General features: G+C 34.9%; 1 protein-coding gene across 11 annotated transcripts in view; it reads left to right on the top strand.

The window, feature by feature from the left end:
* DGKB (diacylglycerol kinase beta) overlaps positions 1 to 24,709 on the top strand; it is an 863,998-nt gene that overhangs the window by 376,790 nt on the left and 462,499 nt on the right. For all 11 annotated transcript variants that reach the window (XM_057304222.1, XM_057304226.1, XM_057304221.1 and 8 more), the window contains 4 exons: positions 8,346 to 8,395; positions 11,595 to 11,669; positions 14,801 to 14,920; positions 23,668 to 23,785. In XM_057304222.1, coding sequence (XP_057160205.1) covers positions 8,346 to 8,395; positions 11,595 to 11,669; positions 14,801 to 14,920; positions 23,668 to 23,785 — 363 coding nt within the window. The remainder of the gene's footprint in view (positions 1 to 8,345; positions 8,396 to 11,594; positions 11,670 to 14,800; positions 14,921 to 23,667; positions 23,786 to 24,709) is intronic.

The following is a 24,709-nucleotide window of genomic DNA, read 5'->3' as shown; positions in this document are numbered from 1 at the left end:
GTTCTTAATTATCGGGAGCTCGTTTTTTGTCTTGTTTCTTAAATGCCAGTGCCCGCCCCCTTCCCTCCCTCGGTAAATTCAGAATCCATTCCTCTCACCCACCCTCCTGTCAGTGGACTAGACGTTGTTCCTCTTCTACCATCAGACATTTCATGTATTCTTCTATAGTTATAGATTTTTAAATTTTTAACCTTGAAATATATTTTCAGTAATACTGGAAAGAAATTGAATATTTGTGGTTAATTTAATATGTACTTATTTCCCCAAGGGTCGTGACTTATTAAACACAACATAAACTAGAGGAAAGAAAAAAAAAAAAACAGAAAAAGTAATTAAAACTAACACAGAAATAAATATGAGCAAGTGCTTAATACAATTAACTTTGGCTGGTGAACGCTGAATTTGGATCTTATTTCTAGGTAGCTAACAGAAAGAAACACACGCACACTGGCTTAGACCAGAAGTTCTTAAACTTTGTCTCACTTAAGATCCCCTGCAGGGCTTATGAACACATGGCTTGTTCTGTGCCCCAAATGCAGTAGAGGCAAGTCAGTAGGCCTAGAGGGGGGCCCTTAGAATTTTCATTTATAACAGGCTTCCAGGTGACGCTGATGTTGCTGCTGCAGGGGGCCTGCATTTTGAGGTGTCCTGGTTTATGTAGTTCCTGTGTGCCATGAAAACAGACACACATGCAATTTCTCTGAAAGGAGGATTTTTTTTCTCCAAATTGCTGAACAGCAACAGTATTTGGTAGGTTCTTTTACCTGGGTTATTAGATAAAATAATGACATTGTTGTAAATGTTTATAAAAGGAATACTTTTACCCCCAAAATAATGTTTTAAAAAAAATCTATCCGTCACTTACTGTCACCTCTCATCTTCCCATCTATCTTTTCTGCCAGGCATTTACACAATGTTTAGAATAGAGATCATTTTTTTCCTTTGAAAGGAAACAAACAAAAGCTCTTGAACTTCCCACTGATTAGTGCCATTTCTTCAAATTCCTTTACCTGCTCCAATTATTTTTTCTCACTGAGAACTTTGCTTATACTGAGGCCCGATCAGGTAGATGGTGTTTATTCACCTGCTGCCATGGACCCTTGCAGAGCAGGTGTGCATGTGTGTTTTTGTGTATACGTGTTGAGATCATGGGGGATTCCATTTTTCTCTCTCCGTGTTGGTGTCCGTTACCAACCATCCTGGTGCATGGATGAGAACACTGTACCAAGGCTGATTGGCCCTCTTCACCTTAAGCCTGCTACAATACTTCTGGAGAGCCATCCGATAGCTCCCTCTTTTAGTTTCCTTGCATTCCTCAAATTCTGTGACCTCACCCCCATTTTATTTCAGCCACCAACTTCTGCAGCAATACCCCATGCCTTGTAATTTCTAAAGACTGCTCTTATTCTAAAATTTTAAACTCTAATATTTTACTTTGACCACAAACTGTGGTCACTTAACTTCCCCCTCTCCTACTTTTAATTTAAATATAGCATAGCACAGTACCTAAGAGCCCAGACTCTTGGTTTCACTAATTGAATGCATCCTAGCTTTGACACTTATTAGTGCCTGGGGCATATTAAAAAAAACAAAAACAAAAACAAAAAACTCTTTAGGCCTCAGTTTCTCCAACTGTAAGGTTGGAACCATAGTAATATCTATCTCATATGTTTGCTATGAAGATTAAATGAACCAATATTTTCTCACATAAATTCCTTCACGTTTATCTAGTTCACATAAATGTTTGTTCTGTGAAATACAAATAAGTTAATTATTCTTGTCTCTTAAGCATTTCCCTTCCTCCTGAATTTACCTGCTGCTTTTTGGACCCCCATCCCTTCAACTAATAGACTGACCCCATAATCCATGATGCCAATCATTCTTTGACCCTTGTTTTAGGCACCTAATTTCTTTTCTTGTATACTGAGGTGGCAGAGATTTCATAAAATAAAAAGCTAATTCTACGGGTGATAACTCTACTCAAAACCTCAGCTGGCCTACCATGCCTTTGGTGTTTCGCTGGTCGTCAACTTCTTCTAGCTAAAAGTTAATCCAGATGCTTCATTGTTCTAACACCTACCTACTTAATCATCATCTTACTTATTAGGTGTGAATTCTTGTAACTTCCTTTCATGTCACCTAAAACTTGTCAACTTCTAGACATGTTCTTTCCTCTTCCTCTTCTGACTCAGGGTGAATGTGTCCCTTTGACAGTTCCCTGTTGAATAATACATAAGCCCTTAACTTAGCAACTATAAACTGATTTGACTCCACAGTTTGACCCCCCCAACACACTTTGTCAGTCCTGCATTTGGCTTTGACCTGTACACACATGCGTGAGCAACGTCCCTGTCACATGGATCTACTTTTCAATCATGAGACAAACCCCAGATTTTCCATCTTTATACATACTTGGCTTCTAATGTGCATTTGCCGGGGGTGTTCCCTCAGTATATAACAGAGCCACTCCAGTATATACTTGAGGCCCAGCTCATGTCATGAATCCTCTTGCCACCTCCTAATCGAATTCATTTTACTCTTTCTTGTACCCTTGCACTAACTTTCCACCCTAGCACCTACCATGTGTGTGTGTATTTCAACAGACAGATGCTCAGTAAATGATACTTAAATGGAATTGTATTGAAGTCAATGGGTGATTGAGAAGAGAAAAAGAATGTGAATTATTTAAGGCATGGAATAATACTAAATTCATTTACACTGTGACTTTTTTTTTTTAAGATTTTATTTGTTTATTTGAGAGAGAGAGAACACAAATGAGGAGGAGAAGCAGAGGAAGAGGGAGAGAGAGAAGCAGACCCTCTGCTGAGCAGGGAGCCTGATGCAGGACTTGATCCCAGGACCCTGAGATCATGACCTGAGCTGAAGGCAGACGCTTAACTGACTGAGCCACCCCGGTGCCCCTATACTGTGACTTTAAGATACATAGTATTCATATTTGGAAAGGTGTTTATAGATCATGAATGACTTAACTAGAATAATTTTTGTTAGCTTACGTTTAATGAAAATGTATCAGTGAAGAGAAATCGGTTGGAAAATAACCAGAATATAGATAATTGGCCCACAGATAATGAAGACTAACCTGTATGTTAAAGTCACTGTTATGTATAGTATTAATCATAGAACCATTGGATTTAACAGTGAAGAGATCCTGAAGATCAGGTAGTCAGTTTCTTTATAGTGTCAATGAAAAAGCTAAAGCCCAGAGAGACTGGTTATTAATTATAGTGCTAGTTTATCCAGATGTGACTAATACCTGTGACTTCTACCTTACTCTATCAGTGCTCTTTTTGTTTTGAAAAGCTTCTTTCCCTTATCTTTATTGTCATTTCTCGGAAGGAAAAAAGGAGAAAATATTATTTCATTACATTAGATGTCACAAACTCCAGGCAGCTAATTTTTTTCACCTCTGCCCTGAAAGCTTATTAAGTAGGTCTTGAAATATATAAAGTAGTAAAAAATTGTTAATTAAAAAATTTCTGCTTACATGCCTTTTAAAAATATACTTCTGATGCTTAATAACAAATTCCATATTAATATTTTTATTTTCAATAATATATTATGCCACGTATAAAAACATTAGACTGTGGGGCGCCTGGGTGGTGCAGTCGTTAAGCGTCTGCCTTCAGCTCAGGGTGTGATCCCAGCATTCTGGGATCAAGCCCCGCATCAGGCTCCCTGCTCTGCTGGGAGCCTGCTTCTTCCTCTTCCGCTCTCCCGCTTGTGTTCCCTCTCTCGCTGGCTGTCTCTCTCTCTGTCAAATAAGTAAATAAAATCTTTAAAAAAAAAAAAAAAAACATTAGACTGTATGTAGTAGGATGTTCAAGGAGAAAATAGATTAAAAACTTGCAAATCTTTTGGAAGAGACAAAACTCTAAAGAATGAACCTTATATTGCATAATATGCTTTTGCCCTGCTCTTTTAACCAAATTAATGTGTGGGTGCATAATTGTTTCTATATAAAGGGAAATTACATGAACATAAAAATAGAAAAAAAAGTGGGTTAAACTAGCTTGTAACTATGAAAAAGGTACCCACATTTGGAAGCTATCATGTTGACAGAGTAATTTTAATACTGGGCTTAAAATATTTTTGCACCTAAAGATCTATATCCTTATTATATTAGTTTTAAGAATAAGAACTATTTGTTCAATGTTTCACTTGACCTTGGAGCCTAACTTCACTTTTAAATTCTAAGAAGAAATAATCGTATAATAATATTTGGAAATAGGTATTAATTTTATCAATATTATTCAAATGTAATTTTAAAAAGGAAAGATTCTACAGGCTTACCAAGACAGGCGTTTTTTTCCCATGGTGCTAATAACTGCCTTTTGTCTTCATTTCATTAGTTTCTCTTATATAACTAATCAATTTCCAAATCCTCCACCATAAATTCTGGTTTAAAATTTGTGCCCTTCATTTGTTCTTTAATCTTTTCATTGTTAGGTTACTTTCTTCTTTATTTTACTTTATTTCTTCTTGGTCTTCCTAGAACCATTATTTTGGATGTTGACACTCCCAAGGTAGAAATTTGAATTATTTTTTCTTTATTTTCCAACTTTTCTCCTATGTCCTTTTTTTTGGGGGGGGGGGAGGACATCTGGGACATCTTCTACATCTGTGGTAAGTTTTTGTTTTGCTTTTTCTATCATGCTTTTAACTTCACAGAGGATTCATTTTGTTCTCAGCATGATTCTTATATGTTCCTCTTCTTGTTTTATGGATTGTAACTTTCCTCTTATAAGATTTTATTCTGCCTCCCTGCTTTGTTGTTATTGTTGCTGCTGCTGCTGCTGCTGTTGTTGTTTTCCCCAAATTACTTGTTTTTGAAGGACTCCCTGGTGTGGTGGGTAGATGGGTGTATGGGTGTGGTATAAGTGTGACTCACTGGAGATAAGGAAGAGGACTTGTACTCTGAATATTCACTATTTAAACTTTCATGTAAATACCTTGTTTTTGGAATAGTACCCCTACCATCAGAAGTCCCGAGCATCCTGAACTCAGCATTCCCTTGGGTTAAGTGCAATGCAGCCCAAGCGTCTAGTCTTCTGCTGGGGTAGGGAGCTGGCATGCTGTCAGGTAGAAGGTGTGAAGGGTGGTATTTGAGGATCTGACTTCTTTCTGTGAAAATGATCACTTCGTTTTCCATCTCATCACCCTTTCTGTGCGTATCTTTGCTTCTTCACTACCAGCTTACGTTTATATTTCTCTGTTTTCTAAGTCAGTCAGCATGTGTTTCCCAGCCTCTTAAATTTAATGGTTCTTTTTTCCTCTCACATTTTCTTGGTGCTTGTTGATTTACGCCTCTCTCATACCGTACTGCTACTATAGTGGCACTTCAATAGAAAGCCCAGGTGGAAAGGTGTGTTCAATACTTCCTATTTTTCATGACCCCAGTATAATTTTAAATTAGGAAAATAGACTTATCTCTGAAAATTAGAATCCTAGAATTACTCTTTCTCATTCGGGACCAAAGGAAGCTTTTATTCTTGATTTTGACTTGGTCAGATTTAGAGTACGTTATATTTAGGGCTCAATATATGTATGCAGTTTTTCTTATTGCTGTTCTGATTGACTAGACTTAAATTTCTCCAACTTTTTCCTTGACGAATTAGACAGAATTCATAGACAACCATTAAACCCTGTTAATGTGTTTAGAAATTATTTAAAAGATGTCAGGACTTCTACTTGAGACCATAATGAATAACGTGTTTTCAGACCAACATCCCTACTGGGAGCAACTAGAAAATTTGGTCATAGTCTTTTTTTTTTTAAAACTGTTTGAAAACTTCAGGGAATTATCAAGGCATTTGTGGGTCAAGTTTCTGTGAGGGGGAGCCCGGCTTTTGCCACTATTTTTAAATGGCAAATTCTTAAACAACTAAGGCTGAGAAGCTAAGCAGTTTGAGGAGACTGGTCTTTAAAGGAAAAACAACAACAACAACAACAACAACAAACCAAACGAACTTGAATTCCAGACTCTTTTTCTAATAAATACATCATGGTCACTGTGGTTTAAATTTTTATTTTGTTGGTGATGTTGAGCACTTTATTATGACTGGCCGTTCCTGTATCTCCCATTTTTGAAGTATCTGTTCAATTTTTTTGCCTCTTTTCTTATTTGGGTTGTTTGTCATTTTATTACTTAGTTATAGGGTTTGTTCATATATTCAAGAAATAAGCCCTTTGTCAGATATATGTGTTCAGAAAAGTTCTCAAGTCTGTAGCTGGCTTTTTTTTTTTTTTTTCTCTTATTCTTTTCTTTCTTTTTTTTTTCTTTCTTTCACTTATTTCTTTATTTAACTTTTTTTTTTTGATGAGCAGAAGTTCTAACCCTGATGAACCTTAATTTACTTTTTTTTTTTAAATCATTGATGGTTCATGTTGGCTTACCTTAAGGTTTTGAAGATATTTTCCTATATTTTCTTCTAGAAGCTTTATAGTTTACTTTAATGTTAAAATTAAAGTCTCATTTAAAAAAAAAAATAATGCTTATTTTAAACTTAAAATCTATTTTGACCTAATCTTTATGTTTGATGTGAAGTGAATGCCATTGTTGAGTGCACAGTATCACTGGGGGAGACCAAAAAACACGTTAATTTTAATTAATTTTATTTTTAATAAAGCTGCTTATTGGTTTTTATTTTATTTTATTTTTTTGGGTGGGGAGGTGGGGCAGAGGCAGAGGGAGAGGGAGAGAATCTTAAGCTGGCTCAGATCCCAGTGCAGTGTTTGACCGGGGTGGGGGGGGGGGGGGCTCTATCTCATGACCCTGAGATCATGACCTGAGCCGAAATCAAGAGTCAGTTGCTTAACTGACTGAGCCACACCCGCCCAAGTTATTGTTTTTTAAATGATATCTAGAAACACACATGTGAATTCTTGTCACTTACAAAGTGATTTTTACTATTTTCTGCTTTACTAGAAAATCTTGAAATGCTTAGGATTCGTGTTCTGGTAGGATTTTTCTTTCTGAATTTTTGTCATTTATTGAGTATATGAGAGACAGTAATCATTATGGAATGCAAATAAAGATATTTAGGTCATTAGCCAGCGTAACATTATGTTCCTTAATTCAATGGGTACATATTATCCCCTTACATTTTAACATCTTTAAAGACTTTTTCCATTTTACAATAAATAGAACATGATGATTAGATTGTAAGCATTTTTTTTTTCCTATTAGTTGTATGCACACTGGTTATAGCATCTCATAAATAAATAATCATATCTTAGGTTGGTGAAATACAATAATTATTTTTAAATACAGAAATAATAATTAGTTAATAGATGTATGATCAAGGTCATTGCACAATTATGCCTCCTTGTTATCAATGTCTTTATTTAATATTATAGACCACAGACATCAAGATTCTCCCAGAAATTATACAAACCCAACAAAAACTCTCACTTCCACTACTCTGTTTTAACAGCTGTGTCATTCTTCTCTGTTTTTATCTCAAAATGGCACCTGCAGCCCCTTCTGTAGTCTCCTGGTGGTGTGTGAATTTATGAGGAAATCCTCAGGCCAAAGAAGTCCTCTGTCCTGCTCCTTTCCTGTGCTTGCTACCACAGAGACAACACTCTCCTTTTCCTTACTTCTTTACTTCAAAGAGTGGTTACCCTCTGAAAGTACATCTCGGATTGCAACAAATACACCATTATAACTGTGATGATAATGCATTTTGTGTCTTGTTGTCCTGCATCAGAAAAATTCCCTTATTTTGCACCAGTCCTTTCCCATGCTGCTTAGGGATCAATCAAAACAATGGCTTATATTTGTGTAGTGACCTACAGCTTTTGATATGCATTTGTGTGTATCACCTCACTTAGCTTTCACAACAAGTGTGTCTTGTGACAGGGCGGTTATTCTCATTTTACAGATAAGAAAACAGTGTTGGACTACCCTCGTGTACTAGTCAATTGCAGATTCCAGATTTGGTTTCCAGACCTCCAAATCTGTTTTTTCTTACTCACTCTGCCCTTTAATATCCGGACTCCAAAGATTAAAAATTCCTTCTCTTCCTTTATTTTTAAATTTTCATTTAATCTTATAATTTAAAAATTGAGCAAACAATGGTGACTTTTAGTGTTTTCTAGATATATAACAAAAATTGTTTGACTTTATATCTGATATTTAGAATTTTTATTAATTAATTCATTCTCAAATTAACTTGAGAAATGATCCCACACATGAATGTCTTTGAATAGGAGAGGATTGAAAATTTCCTTTCAACAGCAAGGAGATTTTAAAGAATATGTCTTATACTAACATTGATCTTACTTCCCTCTAATTTTTTTTTCAACACCTCTTTTATTTCTAGTTATGTTTCGCCTCTATGACACAGATGGGAATGGCTTCCTGGACAGCTCGGTAATTTTTTCTTCAAATTTTCTGTGAAAATTTCAAAGTAGTTTGTTCTAAAAAATGCAATGAATAAATTTATAGCTATTACCAAGGAAGACACACTTAATATAATTTCCATGCACTCACACAGCATTTTGATCATCTGACTTTTTAAAAGAGAGGGATCTGGAAAAAAAAAAAAAAAACTGTTAGGATTACAATTGTTCTATTGAATAATTTTACTAGAAAAAAGTGGCTTTTTATGCATGGAAAATAGAAAAGACCCCAACCTTGTTTGAATAATACATGAGAAAGTTGAGACCATTGATCTAGAAAGAAAAAAAAAAATCTGAGGTTTGACACTAAGAAAAATAATAAGAATACCAGTAGAATTGAAAGGAATTACAAATTCAATTTAATCTTTTTATCATTTTTGCACATTTTAAAAGTCTTTTAGTCATATATTCTGTTAAAATACATATATTTACAAATTGTTTTAACAAACTTCCCTTTTTAAAATGTCTCATCCAATTTAAATGCAACTTGTACTCTGTATCATTTTAGTCATAAAAAGCAATAGGAGAAAAATACCATCTCTGTATGATTTAACTAAAAGGAATAATTAAATGTTTATTGTATTTGTAATACACACAAATCATTGATAGTTTTCAAAGGAGTAGTTAGATTCTTAGTTTTACTGTACAAATCAGTGCTTCGAATATAAATCCATTTCAGGTTCCATCCAATAATGCATTTTATATTTGCAGTGACATATTTTTCGTATATTGTTAACACTCCTGTAAAGGAAATCAAAGAATCTTAAAAAAAAAAAAAAAAGTAAGTGTCAGGTTATGGAAATTTTGAAGTACACAGGTACATTAAATAATAAATGTTTTGATATGTTAAAATTGATTAAAATGAACATTACTTCTGATAATGAGTGAGTTTTTCTTCTCATCTGATACACCTCCCTCTAGCAGAACTCAAACAGAATTCTACAAGCAAAGCAATGAAGTTGGATACATATTTATGTAAGGCCGAGTAGGATAATGGCACATTAGCTCCTCCAGAGAGAGATAAAAATATATAATTCCTACTTTAGGAAATGACCATCAATCTAAATTGATGCTGTGATTGTGGGATTCTTTATGTTTAAGTCTCTCCAATTTTTCAAATGCTATCATTTTTAAGTGCTTGGTAGTGTCCAGTTATCCATTTAGGAATATTAAGCTTCGTGATACATTTGCTTATTTTCTGGTAGCATTTCACAGCGAGGAGTTTAGACTTTTCTAGATATTTCCATATGCTTATTGTGGCACTTCTGACTATACTAATGTAAATTATATTTAAATGCAAATTTGTTTTATTTAATGTTTCTTTTTAATTAAATTAAAAGGATGTTTCTTTACTAGGCTTTTAGCCATGGGTTGGCTTCTGATTTGAAAATTCAGTCAAATGCTTTTTTTGGTCTTTGGCCATTTTTTGTCATTGTTGTTAACATATAGTATATTGTAATATTTATACTGTACATCTAATATTAATAAGTTGGAGATAAATAAATTGATTTATGATTAAGCTACTTTGTTTTGTAATTAAAGGCCTGAATTTTATTTCTATGGTTTTCTCCAGACAACTTACCACTCCAGTATATTTCCTTCACTAGCAGGTTGAAATTGCACATTCTGATGTCATTTATCTTAGAAATTTAAAAGTGTAGCAGTTCACATATTGGAGGCCAAACAGAGGAAACTTGATATTTTGAAAAATGACCACTATGTGTAATAATACTAGTGAATATTTATTGATCCCTTGCAGTATGCCAGGCGACATAAATGTATTTCATATCATAGCACGCTTACTCTGTGCAGCAACTCTATGCACTAGGTAAGATTAGAATACTCATTTTACTGATGAGAAAGCTGAGTCTTAGGTTAAATGACTTATCTACTGTCACATGAATTTCCATTCCTAAAAACATGTCCAGGGTCTTTCACCACTCCAAACCATCAAGGTATAAACAGGCAAAGATAGAGTAACACACACACAATTCTAACCTATAATTCCAAGGTACTTCAGTTTAAAATTCTTCTTTACTGTAATAAGTAAACACATTTATATTTGTATTTTTTTCTGGGGCAACCTGTATTACCTAAACAACATTTTCATGATTACATTTTTTTTCTGGCGAGAGGAATGGAGCTTTCATCAGTTTCTCAGATGGATCCATTGTTGCCCAAAAGACAACCTCTTTTACCGTATTTCCTTCTTCACTCTGTGAATGTCAACTACGTATATTAGATCAGAGATTTGAGTAAACTAATCTTTGATTAATATGCTTTCAAACCTTATCTTTTTATACTTCTTATATTTTAAATTATTATACTGTTAAGGCACCACATTTAATTATATCAGTGACTGTATTTAAAATTACTACCATTTACAAAGTATGTTTAATCTTTTCTGGAGATAGGGAAAAATTAAAGTATTAAATAAATAGGTATGAGCAAATGTTTTAATTTATTTAGTCAAGTCGTGTGTATTAACTAACTGTTCTTCAAAGAGTTGACACTTGAGTATAACAATATGAAAATTCTAACTAAAATTCTATTTCCTCATAAAATAAACTCTACATGTACTTAGCCTCCAAACCTTGACCCTGAACACGGCTCTAGCAGAGCAAATTATACCAATTAATGGCTAGAATAGTCAATATATGTTCTCAGTGTATCAGAATAAAAATAAACCTCTCAGTTGCCTTGAAACACTTCCTTTCCTCCTTCCACACCTGTTTCCAAGCCAAAGGGTCAGGACACTCAGTGACTTAAACATCACATCTTGTGAAAATATGCCTGCTCCTACTTTGATCAGATGTTCCTTTCCAAAGACAGATTTTCTTCCTTAAAAAATCTTCTACTGGAAGAAAAGCTTTTTTGTGTGTAGTTGTGCCCTCTCCTGGTGAAGACTGCTAGACAAAGTACAAAATCGATTTATATTCAAGTGCTTCTTTTATGTATAGGTAATCAGATTGTTAAAAGGATATATTATATATATATAATTAGTTTATATGTATAAATTATATATAATACATAAATTAATCATGTAACTCTTCTAGTTTTTGAACTACAAGTTAAACAAAACAATTCTTGTAAGTCAAAGTTTGAAAAATTTACAAAGACCCTATATTCATGTTTTCTCACTCTCCTCTCTGTCTGTCCGTCCTCTCCAGGAGCTAGAAAATATCATCAGTCAGATGATGCATGTGGCAGAATACCTTGAATGGGATGTCACTGAACTTAATCCAGTAGGTATATGGATGATTGAACTCTTGGCTACCTTCTAGAAGGCCCGTTTCTCTTTTCTCTTTCTTGGAACCTTAATATACTACTTAATATACATTTGCTATTGTCTTTCGATAACCCTAAGTTACTATTTCTATTCAGTAGCGAGAGTGGATTCTGAACAAGAAAAGGTATACATGGTGTTCTGAAGCTCTTAACAGTAACTTTTGCTTTTCTTCTTCATGGAAATTAATTTGAATGGCGCTCTCATGTATCTTTAGGTAAGCAGAAGCTGCTGATGGATGCCGCCGAGGTTATGCCGTGCAGTAAAATAGTCAGAATTAATGTATATTACTCATGATCTCCATGGTTTTCCTTTTATGGAAATAGCTAAATATTCATTCTAAAAGAAGATGAAGTCACTTGAGATGATGACAGGTGACTGTGTACAGTGCACTGTGTTATTTCCCGCATATGTGTTACTCAGCGCTTGCAACTCTCTGAGATAGATACTACTGTTTTATTCATTTTACAGATAAGGGAATTAGGGACCCCAGCATGTTAAAGTAATTTCTCATAGCTCTTCAGCTAGTTAAAGAGAGCTAGAAAATTGTAATAATTTGTTTTAAGAAATGGTATCTAAGACACTTTAAGAACATGACAACTTCTTATTTATAATAGATTTATACCAAAGGTACAACATTATTCAAATGTATATTAAAACATACTTGCTTCGAAACTTTCGCTACAAGTAATATTTTGGAGAGAGTTGGTAAGTATGTTATTGACAAGTTGATTCTTCAAACCAACTAAGTTGAGCCAATTGTAAATGAATTAAGCATATACAAATCAATTTTATTTAAATGGCTCACATTTTATATGATTTTTAAAAGCCTTATAACAGGATGATAGTGGCATGATTATATAAGAGAGCTGTGGTAGCATTTCCTTTGCTTTGGAAAGCAGTGGCAGTAAAGTACAACAAAGTTATGTGCAGTGTCATGTACAAAGGAGGGGCACCATTCTTACTGGGATTGGGGTTTTCCAAGTTTTAGCTCAACTGGGTTTTCCTTTGGGGGGATATGGAAATGCTCCGTGCTGTGTGCATATTGCATAGCAGATATCGCTTACAAAGTTGCAGTTTGTATATGGAATAATAAGTAATAGTGGTAACTTGTATTTAATTCTAAGAATACTGCTTGATTCACCTTAATACTATTTTCACTGAAATCAAGGGACTTCTTTTAAGTTCTGTTTCCCTTTTTGTTTATGTTCGTCTAGAACAGCTTTCTCCATCCTACTCACCTCGGTACCGTCGATATTCTACATCTTTCAGTCAAGTCTCCTGTCCTCACTGGAGTGATGGAAGGAAGTTGTTTTTCTATCAGTTTTCAAAGCAGAAGGGGGCACCATAGATTCCACACAAAAAACGCTGGGGGGCTAACACTTAAGGAAAAGGGGGAACTGGATGATTTGAAGAAGGAAACAGTTGTTGGTTAGGCAGTTTAATTATGACAAATACCTACTGGAAAATACAGAAAATAAACTATATAGCGTTATTTGTCATTTGTGGGACACATGGATAAATCTGCCACTTCTATGAGTAGTATAAATAGTAGAAAGTGAAGATGAAAAGACGTTGGGCAGTATGTTTGCTGTCATAGTGACTGCCTCATCCTAATGATTCAACAACTCTGCCCATTTGAAACCAGTGCGTACATTTGTACACGTTGTTAGAGCCCTGATAGGTTTGTATATATGAATAGAGATAATTGAACATTTGAGGTCCATGGCAGTTAATAGGGAAGATTGAGATGTCCTTGGAAAAGTTTTTTTAAAAAGTGAACCCAGGCTCTCCCATGAGATTTATTAGGTACAAAATGAAAGCATCAACCACCTGAAACAATGCTCTGTGTTCTAGTTCTCATTTATTCCTTTCTACTATTTCATCCAAGTGTGTTCAAGGGGCAGGACATTTTAACAAGATCTGATACCATTTTGCCAAATTCTAAATCATTTTCCTTGTTTTTCAATTTGAGAATAATAAAAAAATTATCTCAGTACCATTTTGCTCCAAAAAGTATCTTCTTTTTCAATACCTGTATTTAAATTTGTATGAAGGAAAATAACCTGATTTTCAGATACTTCATGAGGAAAGACACCCATCCACGAAGTTTAGGAGTTTTTAGGCAAACCGCACTTCTATCAACAATATCAAGTATTCCATTTATTGCACCTTTCAAATTTTGGTTCCAATGCTCTCTGTATTTCTTTTCTTTTTTTCTGAATTGATGTGAATTTCTGTTTTAGATAAAGGTGGTGAGTTACTTTCTTTATTGGAGTTCTACCATGTTTGCTGTTTTTGTGCTGTTGAATGGGTAGTACTGTACCTTCCCAGCAACCAAGGGTAGTATGGTGGAAACTCACATATAGTTTCTGCTAATATAACATTAACAACACCTGTATGACACTTACTACACATGCTAGATGCTCTTTGAAGATATTGATAGCACATGAACACATTTAACCCTCATAACAATCCTTTGGATTAAATACCGATACTACCACTATAAAACTAAGAGATAAATGTAATTACCAACAAACACTGTGGAGAACATTTTGGATACTCTGTGCAAGTCATTTTTAGAAAAGAAATCTAATCAAAAATGACTTACTGGTTTAACTTCTTGGCTTTATTAAGTTCTGATAGGCAATTAAAAGCAACTTAATTTCCCCACCCCTTACCACTTAGCAAAGAATCATTTCAGCTCTTTGCCATGAAGTTAATTTGTTCAGACATTATCTGGCATACATTTGAATTAAAAAAATCTAGAGAAAGCAATTAAAGACCACTTTCACCCTTAAATTAAAGATACTTTGTTTTAGTTGTACCATTCAGTGACAAAGTATTAAAAAGTTCAGGAATTATTTCTAAAAGTTGAATAGTATAAGAAGTCAGGTTCTAGAAATCATAACAAACCCACTCTATCCTCGGTTATTGAATTGACATTGTACCCGGTTAGATCTTTATCGCTATTCTGCACTTAGCTGTTAGTCAGTTTGTTATAACCAATTTGATGTGATGCTTTGTTCTCTCTTATGAAATTTATTTTGTTGATTCATAGCGAGTTTTCCCTCATCTCTTCTACTCCAGATCCTCCATGAAATGATGGAAGAAATTGACTATGATCATGACGGGACAGTCTCTCTGGAGGAATGGATCCAAGGAGGAATGACAACAATTCCACTTCTTGTGCTCTTGGGCTTGGAAAATGTAAGCATTTACACAAAGAGGGTGGCCTGGTGGTAAGTCAGTGGGGTTCTCTATTACACATTTTGATTGTAAATTGATCTGGCCATTTTCTGTCATTAAGCATGTAGCGAGTGCCTGGACCTTTTAATAAGTATGCCACAGGGCAATTTAATATTAAGTCCTGTAGTAAAATACTTGCCACAAACACATTGATTCATTTTAGGTGTTACCGTATTATTTAATACATAATTTCTCTCTTTTTTCTTTATTTAAAGTACGATCTGGTTTAAAATATTATTGACCTACTCATCATTTTATTTACTGCAAGAAACTCCCTAAAATTATTACATTCTGTGGTTCTTGGGGTGCTCCATCTCATTCCACAATCACCCTCCCCATGAAGAAAATCTGTTTTATTGATAAACAATACTTGGAGAAGCCAGTTATATCTTGAGGTAGTTGAGAATACACACACACACACACACACACACACACACACACACAGATTTTTCTTACATATCATCAGATCAGCCAGCCTTTCATTCTAAGCTTATCAAAAGTTTTCTTGTATCAGTGCCTCCACTGATAATTAAATTGTAGTTTTGGGGAAAAGATATCAACCTAAGTTTAGAATGGGATATGACAGTGACTTTGAAACCAAATCTTGCTACCCAGCCTTGATGTCAATTTCAGTAATCATTAATTTTGAACTCAATGAGTCACTACTGAATTTTTGTATTTAGCATTAATAAACAAAAATTAACCATAACATGCATATAGTAAAATGTATAGTAAGATTCAGAGCATTACTGATGGAAAGCACGCATACGGTATTTAGAATTTTGAGCTGCGAGAACATAATGTCCACCACTTTGCTGCTGACTCCAAAACTTTGCATACTTCTTCCTACCAGAGATAACAGTTTTGCAGATTCAAGACTATACCACGGTTACTCAAGAGACCAGATTTTTAAAAGCTCTCAAGAAATCTTACAGTCTGTGTTTGTAAAACATGTGAGAATATATACAAATATGTTTGTACATATTTACATATGGGTTTGGGAATATGTAAGTGGGCTTCAGGAAAGTAACATTTGTCTCTTTTTCACCTGAATCTTCAAAATCTTTTCCATTCAGGTGAATCTTAACCTTCATGAGGCCCATAGGATTTTAGACATGGCCAGAGGAAGGCAAAGAAAAATTACTAATAGATGATATACAGGATATTATCCTTAAAATAAATATTAAATCAAAGATAATCTAGATCTTATTGTTAATACATACATATTTCTACATTTTGAAAATAAATGAAGCAGTATTTCCTTTTATCTGATATTTTCCTACTATACATACCTGGTATCTTTTTGTAAATCACCTGTCGTATATCTCTATATTATAAATATTTGTTTAATTATTAATACACCTTCTGACAAACTGTATGTAAGTCAGTGAGGAGAAAACAAAAAGCAAATTTATAAAATGTTAACATTTTAAGGTTTGGTGTATACTGTACACAGAAAAAGTTGTCAAATGCTAGTCAAGGAAGTTCTGATAATAACAGTGCTTCCGAAGAGAATTTTGTATTTTTTAAAGCTAAAATTGCACTTATTCTAAATATTTATGGAAATTTTGGTGTGAGAGAATGCGCAAGAATGAGTAAGTAAACCATTTGGTAGTGGGGTGTTGGACAGCAAAATGCAGAAATGTAGACTTGGTCATCTATATTTAAAATAGTACCGAAAGATTTTAAAATGATGTTCATCTTTGGAAACTATTATTTAGAAATTCTTTATAATTCAGTTAATAAATATATCTATTTGTAAAGTTATGAAAATAGCATGAGTAAATATAGTCCGCAGATCTATATGGATTTAATTCAAACTCTTTTAAACAAACAGTACCTCATTAGTAACTTTATTTCAACTGAATGAGAATTCTTTGTCATTAATTTCTATCAGATTAAGCATGCCTAATTTACTTTATAATCATATTCTTAAATTTGTGGTTTGTATTTTCAGTCATAGGAGATGTTTTTGGATCTTAAGAGGAGAAATCAATTTAGGGTTTCAAAGCAGTAACCAGTACTGTTTCAAAACTGTGTTCCCAGTCAAGGCCACTAGATGGCAGGGCAACATCGTTTAACATTTACAGATCGCCTTAAGTAGAAGATGGGATTTTTTTTTCCCCCTGTACAGAACAATTCAGAGTTAAATCCCCTTTCCCTTGCTTTTTAAAAAAAGAATAAGCCAATAATCTTTTGAATTGTCTTTTAATAAAATGTATAAGCCATGTAATTATGATCACAAAACAGAGCATTTATTTGTTAGAAACAGCTTTTTAATTCCAAGGCATAGAAAGTGTTTTACAAAGCAGGAATGACACAATGACAACTGAGTGATGAGGGCCTTTTTTTAGTAATTGAGATTTATTTCCTTTTTTGTAGGCAGTTAATGTGTTATGTTATTACCTGTAGAGAATATGATTCATGATGCCATTTCCCCCTCCCCCCCAACCCTCCCACCCCACTTTTGCTAATCAAATTAGAAATCTAGAAGCTTTAGGTTGAATCCAGCCATTTATTGTGCACCCTGTCTTGTTATGTTGTCCTATATATTCTGGTCTTCTGTCAATTATGAGCTCAGGGAGTAGATTCTAATTGAGAGTGCATGTTAAATACCATGGTGTATTTGAAAGTGACTATGGTGGACTAGCCAAATTACACAGATAAGAACATTGTCCTGGGAGAGCAATTCTTACTTCTAATGCAAAGCAGAACAGTTGTGATTTCACTGTAGTTTATTTTTCTCTATCAACAGAATTTAGAAAGCTATTCTATTTTGAATATTATCTGTTTGGGAACCAAAATCAGAAATGTAGTTCATCAGAACCTCATTCTCTATCAAATGCTAGAAAGAACAAGCCATTTCCTTTCTCTATGAGAAGTCCATCAAACTGAGCATGCCCAGCCTGAAATGGTACGGTCTCTTACGTCTGAAGGAAAACTGAGAGTTTGGGTGGCACTTGGGATTTTGACGACACCTGAGCCATAGTCATTTATACAGGAGACTTACTCTTCCTTTGGCGTTCATCTCACTGAAGCATTTTTTTAAATTCAATTTTGAATGAAAATATTTTATTTGAAAATAATTGCATCTAGCAATAAACTCTGCTCTAGCGATTAGCAAACTTTGTAGAGAAACAGATAGTAAATAATTTAGGCTTTGTGGACTATAAGGTCTCTGTTGCAAGTGCTCAGTTCCTCCACGGCAGCCGGCACGAAAGCAATCACAGACACCAGGTAAAGGAAAGAGCGACGCTATGGTCCAACAAAATTTTATTTACAAAAATAGGTTGCCAGGGGTGCCTGGGTGGCTCAGTTGGTTAAGCGTCTTCCTTCGGCTCAGATCATGATCCTGGGGTCTGCGGATTGAGCCTCACATCTGGAATCCCTGCTCAGCAGGGAGCCTGCTTCTCCCTCTCCTCCCCACTCATGCTCTCTGTCACTATCTCTGTCTCTCTCTCTCAAATAAATAAATTAAATATTTAAGGAAAAAAAAATATGTTGCCAACCAGATTTGACCCAAGGGCCGTAGTTTTCTGACCCCTGATTTACTCTGTCACTAATCTGTCATATTACAAACCAAGAGTTTTAATGTATTTTTAGTCATTGAGGAGAAAGGAATGTAATACCCTTTAACTCACTTGAGACAATGTCAGCAAGATGTGTGGACTAATGAAGAGGTAGCGCAGCAGCAGTGAAGTTCATCAAGTTGATCTTTACTTTGGCTCTGTTATTAACCAGCGAAGTCATTTTGTGCTAGCGGGTCATCCTCTCTGGACACATAAAAGAGCTACGCAAGGCCATACTTTTCCTTTTCTAATACTCTTTTCAGTTGGGACGTTCCTTTTCTTCGGTGAACAAGAGAATTAATAATTCTCCAATTCCTAGTATCTGTAATCTTGGATCATTATTAGATTTTTCAAGGAAAATTCCTGAATTCATAACATCATAAAAACAGACGTACACATTTAAGTAGGAGCCTGGCTTACTATAAGAATACCTTGCCTTCTTGGTCTTGGATTGTAGTGCCCACATCCGACACATATGGTTTTTGAATGGATATGTGTTTTGATTTCTCTGTATGTGTCCTCAGAATCCTGGACTTTACACTATATGTGATTTAAACTTTGCTGTTGATCAAAATGTTTTAGGACATTTTTTTTTTTTTTTTTTCCAACTGACTCAGCAAAGTAAAAGTAGCTGTTTGGTGTGCCTCCTGATTTCTGATGGAATCTATTTCCTGATGAAATTTCTGAATATAATGGAGAGCTGAAGATGATGCATTCCTAATAGACTTGGCTATATTTGGAAAACTAATGCTTCGCACTCTATTTTTTAAAATTTAATTTGGTTGAGATGTTGTTTTGCTGTTTATACATTGCTCAATCCAGAAAGGAATTATGAAGCTGGATAAATGCAACAATTCTTGAGATTCCAGATTGGGTCATTCAAGGAAAATGACTATGTGATATGATGGGCTGGTGAGTTTGCATTTGAACCCAGGAATGGCAGGGCCTGAGCCTGACTTCAGAAAATGGGGTCTGGAGATAAGCAGTTGATCGCAACTCCACTCAGAATTCTGAAATGTCTTTCTGCATTCTCTTTGTCCAGACCTGACATAGCTCATCTTTCTGTCTAAAAGAGCAGTTTCTTTCATATTGTTATTATTTTTTGGAGACCTTGAGCAGAAAAGTAAGGTAATTTAATGGTCCTTGTTATTTAATGAGTTGGAATTAATTTGTAACATTAGCTCTTAAATGTGTTATAAGCGAAGTCAGTTGAAACAGGGATGTGGCCAAGTAGGGGGGTTAGGAGCATTTTCGCTGTGACATTAGTAAAATTTCTCATTGAGGTCTTTTGAAAAAAATGATATTATTTATAATAGCCCTAATTCACTTGAACACAATGTGTGATCTTGGAGGCATTTAGGGAAAAACTAAAACTTTAGAAATCACTAGAATAATGAAGTAGGTTTCAAAAAGTTCCATAAGGCATTCTTGCCTTTGAAACCTCCTTTTGACTATAGGGTCATAAGAGGGGAGGAAGAAACTGCATCTCCTCTGTGTGAACTTGTTTACACTTAATGAAGTATTTCTCTGTTGTAATTGGTTCACAGCACCGAACTGCTTCAATTTTAAAACATAGTGTTTTATAAATATCAGGAATAAATTTCTCTGAAGAGTGATGTCTGGTAATGAAAAGTGAGAACAAAATTTTTATGAAACAAAGTATAGTAAACCTACAAACATCCTTCTCAAGTCTTTTGGATGAAACATTGAGATGTTACACAACTCAACCCAACGATGGTAATAATATTTGCTGTTTATATAACACCAGTCTTCTGAGGAGCTAAATTGACTTCACAGGTATTGTATAATGAAACTTCACACCACGGCCTGGGAGAGGAAAGTGGGTGCTTTCATTCTATTACAGAGGAAAATAAGAAGAAATGTGAAATGTCTTATCCACATTTTCATAGTAGGCCAGGAATCGAACCTTCTGGATTTCTTCATTTCTTGTTTAAAAAAATGAATTCCTTTCTATGACAATAAATATTTATTTGCGATAGAAGTACTAATAGGAATATGGTTTACTGGCTGATAGAATATAGTAAGGACAGATTCTCCCCATCTCCCACGAAGTTTACCATCTAAATAAGACAAACAAGACAAGACATGAAAATACAGAGCGCTGGAGTATAATTTGCACTGCTGAGAAATAGTTGGCTCCTGGTTTCAATTTCTTCTCTTGAAGTCACATACATATTTCATCTTTTGCATATTTTGGCAATGTATCCGGTTAAGAGCTATAAAGCTATTTAATTTGTTTTTTGGTAAAGTATTTTATGTCTGGGTAATGGATTTGTACATCAGTTGCAGCCTGTAACATGGCTAAGTGTTCTGATTGACAGAACACCCACGTTCAGACTTGTTTATTTTTTGATAAGGAAAATGCCAGCTAACTTAGTCCATATGTGCTCTTCAACAGGATGAGGCTTATTCACATGTAATGGACACTCATTTAAAAATAAAATGACAAGGATTATGAGAACAGTAATACATATGAAAATTAGATTTTTTCCCTTTCCTCTTTTCATTTAAAAATCTTAGTTTAAGCTAACTTTATCTATCTATATCTATATCTCTATATTATACTTATCTATTTATCTGTCTGTATCTGTACATTAAATTAACAACCCCATTACTTAAACTTTTCACTCAAGATGTTTTATTCTTATTTGAAGGAATAGAAATTTTAAAATATTGACAGTTTGAAAAATACAGCAATGCCAAACAAATATCTAAAACGTTCCATTCATATGATAACCTTACTAGAAATCTTGTGATTCAAACGAACCACCGCTTGATTCAGAAATTACTATAAAACCCATTTCTTAAGTTGTGGAAGAAAACTGAAACACGAGTGTCTTCTGATGTCCTCTCCATGACACTGTCTACATGACTGCTTTTGTTAGTCATGAGCTTGTTAGTCCTTTCTCAGAAAGAAAGAAAGAAAGAAAGAAAGAAAGAAAGAAAAGAAAAACCCCGAATCTGAGCATTGTCAAGAACTGTGAAGGGTTTGAGAGTTACCCTACTTGTAAGTTAGCAAGTTAGCTTGCTAACATTTCCTGAATAGGGGCAGAGGACATGAGACACCCGGGTCAGAAACAAAGGACTTCTTTATTTACAGCAAAGCAAGCAATAGGAGCTGCATATCTGAGCCAGTTCTCCTGGTCTATAGAGTCTCACAGAGGTGGCGGAGTGAGGCCCAAGGAATCACTGTGCACAGCATCAGAGCTTGGAACCCTTGGCTTGGGGAAACTGAATCTGTTATCATGTGCAGTAAACAAACCTGCTTAACTTTTTCCTCAAAGGGAGAGATTATTTTTATTATACTGGACAGTAAGTAAACCTGCCTCTCCTCTGGAGGGAGATACATCTCCATTGTCCAAGGCTGCTTGTTTTTCAGATATCTTTGAAAAGATAGCCTGGAAGAAAGGACGGTTCTTCTGCTTACAAAATGTGCAGAAATTCAAGACACCCATGGAGAATTATCTCCCAGGAAGCGTTTTCATTAATGTTTCATATTATGATGCAAATTTGACATTTCTGGTTCTAATGTGAGAATGAGTTACTATGGATTTAATCAAGTATTTCACATTTGGTGGTTTATCTTTTGACTAGAAATAGGAAAAAGTGGTCAGGATGCATTATTATTAATGTGTTAGTATCAAGAGAAATGAAATGATCTGGACATATGTATTCTGTCCCACTAATACAGAAATTGTGTTAGTGTCCCAGCACATAGTAGGTGATCAAAAAGTTTTATTAGGTGAGGGGCGTCTAGGTGACGCAGTCGTTAAGTGTCTGCCTTTGGCTCAGGGCGTGATCCCGGCATTCTGGGATCGAGCCCCACATCAGGCTTCTCTGCTGGGAGCCTGCTTCTTCCTCTCCCACTCCCCCTGCTTGTGTTCACTCTCTCGCTGGTTGTCTCTCTCTCTGTCGAATAAATAAATAAAATCTTTAAAAAAAAAAGTTTTATTAGGTGAAAGTACTAAAAAATATGACAACTAGGCTAACATGAAAAATCATGTCCTATAATGGTTTCTATAGAATAAGTGATGTCTAAAATGAATCTTGAGTTTGATACAAGTTGGTGAATGGTGTACAGGGGCTACATGTGAATGCAGAAAATGATAGTAACAAAAGTAATGATACATAATAACTCCATGTAGTATCTTGACCTTGTTGTAAGGAATTCAGGAGACTCATGAGCTCCATATTATTTCATTTTACTTCACTCTGAACAATAGAGATGTAATTAAATACCTCTTAGAGAAGTAGCTATTATGATACTATATAGTTTTACTTAGAAAAATAAATCCTAATTATAGTTGTTATGCTAAAATGTGAATTAATTTAAACCTAAGGTTTTATTGCAACAAATAACTACAGTAATTGTTATAAGTACAGTAATACAGTTTTAATATTTTAGCACCTTTCTATGAGATTAAAATCCCTCATATTTTACAAAAGAGGAGCAACCAGTATGGTAATATAATTAGGTCCTTAAAAAAGTTTACCTTTTAAAATTTGCTAATTGTGACATACAAAAATATATTAAATTATAAGGTATAAGTAATCCCCAGCTGAAGTCTTAAAATATCACCAATAACTTACCTTTAAGTATTGTTCTTTCCCATCCCATTCTGTCCCATCCCTCTGCCTCCTCTAAAACCCCACCATCATGAAATTTGCACGTTCCTACTACTAAGCAAGGGTTAACATTCTTTCCAAGCTTTTATTTGTCAGGCTCTTCCACTGAAGAGTGTTTTCTCTTTCTTTATTCATTTATTTCTTTCTGGAATTGTGCTAAGGATAAAATATTCAAAGGCGAGGCAGACATGTCCTCGATCTTAGGGAGTGCTCAGTTTGGCAGGTCATTATGATGGTTTGGGACATGCTGTTGGACTGTTGACATTAGACAAGAATGTGTGCGTTGCTATAGTATCCGAGATTTGTTAGCAGGATCTCATTCCACTAGAGCACATGTGTTTTTCTAGACTCTTTGGCGATCTTGGAGAAAGTCAGGGATGAAATAACAGATTGTCTTCAAATGCCTCAGTCCAGCTCTGAGTTTTATTGGCACTTGCATATTCCACTGTTTATTTCATTAAGTGAAATCTGTTTCTCTTACGTCCTGCGCAGAACGTGAAGGATGATGGACAGCATGTGTGGCGACTCAAGCACTTTAACAAACCTGCCTACTGCAATCTTTGCCTGAACATGCTGATCGGTGTGGGGAAGCAGGGCCTCTGCTGTTCCTGTGAGTCCTATATGTCATCACCTCCAGTGAGGAAACGTTGATTTCATGGAACAATCCTATTTGTAGATGGAGACCTAAGAAATCATTCTGACCCTTCCTGTACCTAGGATTTATGTTTCCCGGCAGTATGTTCCTAAACGTTTAGGTCACTCTAGCTTTAACTTTCTTCAGTTTTAGGAAACTCTCCCCTTGGAAAAGAGCTAAGGACATATTCCAATTCATCAGCCATTTTCTTTCCATTGTAGTTTGACTTATGTATGGTTCCCATTTTTCCTGGGATAATTATGAAAATACCCACCAGTTTCTCACATTTGTGTCTTACTCATATTTGTCCTTTAATTTTCAAGTTAGCCACTTTATTCACATTGTCTTCCTATAATGAGCCAATTCTTTCAGGCCTTTTAAGAAACAATTGAATTAATTGATTATTAATTTGCATTAAAATTAAGAATACAAACCAGTCTTACACCTCAGGCACATGATTTTTAATGCTTTCATGAGGAAAACCTTCCTAAATGGTTAATGGATATTGGAACCCAAAGTATTGCCTTCTCATGAGTTGTGGCCATTATTTCCACTTCAGTACACTTATCTTTGCACTTTTCATTGTATTCTGTTGAGTGAGTACTGCCCACTAGAATTTTCTGGTGGGATATGTAACAATTAATTTATAAAAGTCACCTTAAAATTTTTAAATAAGCAATATTTATGCCCGATAATTGTTACATTCTCTGATGCCCCTGTTAAAACAGGGGATATTGTGTCCTCCTCAGTGAAGTATGACATTCTCTTCGTCCAGCAATTTGTCCATCCATTTCCTTTTCTGCTATGTATGGAGTTACTGAAACTGTCAAGCTCATTAAACACAGCCCATTTTTGTGCATTTATGTTAAATCTAATTTCTTAACTTGGAGTCCATAAAGT

This window comes from Ursus arctos, unplaced genomic scaffold (genome assembly GCF_023065955.2).
Source record: "Ursus arctos isolate Adak ecotype North America unplaced genomic scaffold, UrsArc2.0 scaffold_3, whole genome shotgun sequence".
In the NCBI taxonomy this organism is placed as follows: domain Eukaryota; kingdom Metazoa; phylum Chordata; class Mammalia; order Carnivora; family Ursidae; genus Ursus; species Ursus arctos.
The sequence above is the reverse complement of the archived record's forward strand: the minus strand, read 5'-3'. Positions and strand labels throughout refer to the sequence as shown.